This window comes from Penaeus chinensis, chromosome 31 (genome assembly GCF_019202785.1).
Source record: "Penaeus chinensis breed Huanghai No. 1 chromosome 31, ASM1920278v2, whole genome shotgun sequence".
Taxonomy (NCBI): Eukaryota; Metazoa; Arthropoda; class Malacostraca; order Decapoda; family Penaeidae; genus Penaeus; species Penaeus chinensis.
In genome coordinates this window covers 22,200,238-22,205,237 of record NC_061849.1, presented here as the reverse complement: position 1 = coordinate 22,205,237, position 5,000 = coordinate 22,200,238, and the positions used below count along the sequence as shown (strand labels likewise).

The 5,000-nt window shown below is 32.9% G+C and overlaps 1 protein-coding gene across 3 annotated transcripts in view; it reads right to left on the bottom strand.

Moving 5' to 3' along the window:
- Positions 1-4,519, bottom strand: part of LOC125042253 (serine/threonine-protein phosphatase 4 catalytic subunit) — a 13,612-nt gene extending 9,093 nt beyond the window's left edge. Inside the window, exons 1-5 of one of the 3 annotated variants that reach the window (XM_047637795.1) lie at positions 4,441-4,514; positions 3,714-3,761; positions 734-914; positions 339-491; positions 1-167 (exon numbers count right to left, since the gene is read on the bottom strand). The exon at positions 1-167 is cut by the window's left edge and continues 7 nt beyond it. In XM_047637795.1, the coding sequence (XP_047493751.1) occupies positions 1-167; positions 339-491; positions 734-883 (470 nt within the window). In that variant the 5' untranslated portion in view covers positions 884-914; positions 3,714-3,761; positions 4,441-4,514. Of the gene's footprint in view, positions 168-338; positions 492-733; positions 915-1,637; positions 1,757-3,713; positions 3,762-4,440 lie in introns of those variants that run through there. The other 2 variants (XM_047637796.1, XM_047637797.1) reach the window with 2 other exon arrangements.
- Between the last annotated feature and the right edge of the window lie 481 nt (positions 4,520-5,000).

The following is a 5,000-nucleotide window of genomic DNA, read 5'->3' as shown; positions in this document are numbered from 1 at the left end:
TCAATAATAGCAGATAGTGATAGGTAGTCAAAAATTTCTGTGCAGTATCGCCATACTGTGATGGTTCCATATTTTCTTAAACACTCATCATAGAAACCGTATACTTGAGTAATTTGTCGTGACTCATGATTGCCTCTGATCAATGTGATTCTGTCTGGGTATCGAACCTGTGTGGGAGATTCAAAAACAAAATGAAATAACCTGTTCGTGTAAAATAAGTTGATGTATATTGATATTAACTTAAATTTAAAGCATTTACCTTAATCAAATATATATAAATATTACATCTAACAACACATGCTCCTATACACTCAGGCATAACAAGTGCTACTTCTTACTTTCAGTGCTAAAAGTAGGAGAAAAGTTTCCACACTATAGAAGCCTCTGTCAACAAAGTCTCCCATAAAGAGGTAGTTGGTATCTGGCACATCTCCACCAACTTTAAATAATTCTTTTAAGTCATAAAACTGTCCATGAATGTCTCCACATACCTGAAATTAATAAATATAATGTATTATTACAGATGTCAAATCAAAAATACTTCATATCACATATAATATTTTCAAATAATATAATTTAGGTTTCTATTCTTAAGCTAACATAAAAATATCATATTTGGGCATAGGTGTATAAGTGTGCACATGCACAAACAAATGCACACATATCTTACATATTGATAGATAAACGTATATCAAATGAAAAGTAACAATAGAACACAACTGAGTGAACTTACTGTAACAGGTGAATCCACTCTTTGTACATTACTCTCTTCCACAAGGATTTCCCGTGCCTTGGCACAGAGTGCTTTGACCTCTGCTTCCTTTATGACCTCACAGCGCCGCAGCTGCTCAATCTGACGGTCAAGATCGCTGCAGTCACCCATGGTTTTGTTTTCACCAGTGCCTCGCAATTACCTGCAGAATGTTGAAAGGGATTAATGATAATACATTGTCAGGTTGACTGAATATCATATTTTTCATATTAAAGTAAAGTAGTTTATGAAAAATTAACAAGTACACCAAATTAGCCTCCACATTATGGGGATTAAAAGAAGATAAAACAAATAATAATAATAAAAAAAAAGGAGAATGAACAGTAACGAAGCAAACAAATTTTTAAATAGTATCCTATATAATCTAAATACTACTGTTCTCTATATAGCTTATTCTAGAGCATTTCTTTATATATGATTCCATATTCTTTTTAGTAGGTTAGTTTTAGAAAACAATTGTATTAGCATTCATAGATGCTGCATTATATATATCATAAAAATTGCTTTGAAAGTATAATTTATAGCATGGGTTCTAAACCTGAGGTTTCAGGGGGTCCATGTGGATCAGATAGAAATTAACATTAACATTTGCTATATAACCTTAGACATAATTTCTTACATAAAAAGGAGTGTGTTTCTAGATTGTTTACTTTGAAGTTTAATGGTACATTGTGCATATCATTTATGTATGAGACAATCAAATCTCAACAAAGTACATTACAGACATTGCATGCATGGTTGCATTTATGTGAATATTACTTGGAAGTGGTCTATAACTTTCATCAGATTCTTAAAGGGGTCTGTGACTAAAAAGGTTAACAACCACTTATTTGTAACTTATCCTAGGAAGATCAACATTACTTACTTGTCCAATAAATATACGTATATATTTTCTTTGTAAAGCTAGTAAAGCAAAGCTATTTACAAATCTTTTAAATCACAATTTTTTTCCATCCTTATCAGGCAGCTAAGGTTCCTGCACTGAGTTTTCTAGCTACAAGCAAGTACATGCATCTTATTCAAGCCTTGAAAAGTACAAATCCTGGTCTTATCCTTGCCACGCCCAACCACAAACCCGATTATTCAAAATAGATGGAAAGGGAGAAATAAGTTCTCTGTGGCGTTGAGACTAGAGGAGGCAATACGATACCAAACATACTTATTTACCTTCCCTATACCCCTCTTCCACTCAAATATAAATGTGAAAACCGTCCACCAGTTTCAAATGTTGACAATTTATTTGAGGTGACTTGGTTGGAACAGGAACCTTTTTATATGCTCGACGAAGGGAGCTCAGAATATAGAGGTAATATTCATTCATATAATATTTACTACCTTTTCATTATTTATGTAGCAATTTATCTGACACTACTCATTATTAACTTTTTCAATTACATAATTTCCTTTTGTTTGGCTCATGCCCATGTTTTATTTTCTGATCATTTAGTGTAAGTCTGCAATCTTCCAAGTTAATTCAGTTCAGTACAAGCTCTTTCCTTACTTAATTTGTGTGATGGAGATTTGATGGCCATAGTTGGTGTGAAATATTAACCCAATCGCCCCTTATGGTATGAATACATACCATGCCAAAGTAATACAAGTTTATTTATTATAATTACACATAGATGGCTCTACAAGTGCTTAGTCACCAAGGAGTTGGTTGTTAGTCCTACGTATCTCACCGGTTTACCCTTTTCCTCGACTTTTGGAAAGGGTCTTTTGCATTATTTCATTGTCTTAAATGTTATTGAGATTTTAATAATTTAATAATCATAATATTAATAGCAATAATAACAATACTGATATCAACTATATTAAAAAGAAAAACATTTTCCCGCCAATTCAAGGAATAGGGAAATCAGGATCGGTCACTAGGACTACTGATAGACTCCTTGCCAGCTGAGCACATGTGGAGCCATCTATATGTAACAACGTTCACAAAAAAACTACAGGGGACAGAACATAAATCTGGGGTGAATGGGTTAACACCACAGCATCACCAGATACATATATTGAAAAACTTTGATATGTGATTATGAGTTTATATTTTTATACCTAAGACTGGTTTTGTCTTTTCTTTACAAACTTTTCTCTATCTTCACTGGCTGACCACACTTTACCTATTTACTCCAGGTGATATCTTATCATGTCACGGCTGAAAATACACTTACGCCCCCTACAACAACAATGAGCAAGGGATTGGGGGTAAACCTGGACAATAACCCAAGTGTGGAATGACCCATGCGTGGAGTTTTGTGCATTGATACCCACAGCCTCACCAAACTTTACTTGAAATTGTATTTATTGTGAATACGTTAATGATGTGCATAAAAGTAGCCATGTAAATTGTGTAAGATTTCTATTGGCCTGTGAAAAGTTGGTGACTTTTGACTTCTGGTTTAGTAATAGCTTAGTTAATTTAGGTTTATTTTTGGTAACTTAACCTAAATATATTGCAGATCACAGGGTTAAAGTACTCTACATTTAACAGGAAATGATATGTTCTCATTCTATATGTTGTAATAAACTACATGAAGTTGGAAAATATGAAATTGTAACATAAAAAGAGGGAATTTACATTATGTCCGTAATAAGCATTTAAATGCACAACCATTTCTTTTTTTTCTTTAATTGCTCACAATGTTTACACTGTATCAAGTAACATACTGAATACATAACTCATTCCTGTAATATGTCAACTAGTATTGTAAATTACTACATACATATTATGCAAATGAACTGCATCAGCATGGTAGAAATAATGATTGGAAGGGGCAAGAAAATTTACATAACAGCGCAGTGATAACTGATAATTTCAGCTTCTGTGCTTCATGCTCAAACAAGGACCCACAAACCTCCACTTATATATGGCAAATTATGGCTTGGACTAGCTCCTTATTAGATAATAAATCACCAGAAATGTCTCCAAACTCTATCTTACCAGATGAGCTGACCAGAGCACCAACAGGCACGAAGGCCGCGCCGATTTCTGCAAGGCCAGCGGAGGACACCAAATTTCATCAAAACATCTTTACACGTCACCAAAATATATCAAAGAGGGTTTTCTCACATATATCACCTGTCAGATTATATCTATATATCATTCTTAATACATATAACCATTATAACATGTAACTATTACATTTATATATTTCAACCCATAGCCCTCAAACTGAAGCTGAGGAATAAGAAAAGGACAACCATACAACAGAAAAAATATATATATAACAATCAGAAAATACAAAATATAATATTCCCAAATCGGAGTTTATTTTAAGCTAAAAAAATATCCTTCCGGCCGTAAAACTTAAAAAAAAAAAAAAACTTTATTTGAACACGTTGAATAACGACATCTCCACAACAACAAAAATAAACGTTACCTAAGTCTTTGGACCTATTGAGCACCCCTATACTCCAGCCATCGATTTGACAAAATGCATGAAACAGAAGCGACTATTTTGCCCTACTATCCAAAGGAAATTTAAATACCTCCTTTACTAAGTCATAATTATAGATACGAGTATACCGAGCGCGGAAGTCCCAGCGAGCTCGTTTCGGCTAATTTTACTCTTAAAATGCCCCAATTCACATGCTTTGAGGTAGCTGTCTGAGATGTTTCTATATAAAGTATGGATATCTGATGCATTCTATGTGATAGTAGCCCATACCTTCGCTTTAGCGTCCAAAATAAATAGTATTCTTTCTGAGCGTTTCTCTTCTCGCTTGGCAAGGCTGTTCTGTCAAAACATATATTGAGAGACTAAAAGTGTATTTTTTCTTGATATAATAAAGTTCATATTTTCATGTATCATTGTTTCACTATATCTATTTTATTACATTATTATGTTCTAAGTGAAATATAAAAAATAATCCTTAGAAATATATATAATTTTCAAAATACTATAGACTCTCATTTAAGTTTAGGTCCTACATCTTTCGAAAGATTATATCATGGACGTAAACACACGATATTTCACCAAAAAACTAAACTAAAAAAGTCGATATAAATATTTACCTTTTTTTTTACATTGGTTTATTGCAAACTTAATTTTGTACATACATCACAAAATATTTGGGAATTCAAAAATCTGCATGAGAAATCATAGCCACTATCAAGATACAACTTTCCTATGTGGAATATTAAAAAAAAAGATTTTTAAGACTTACTGGCTTCATTTCGATATGCTTCTTTCATTAGTTTTACGCAAGTAAAATAGTTTTATTATCA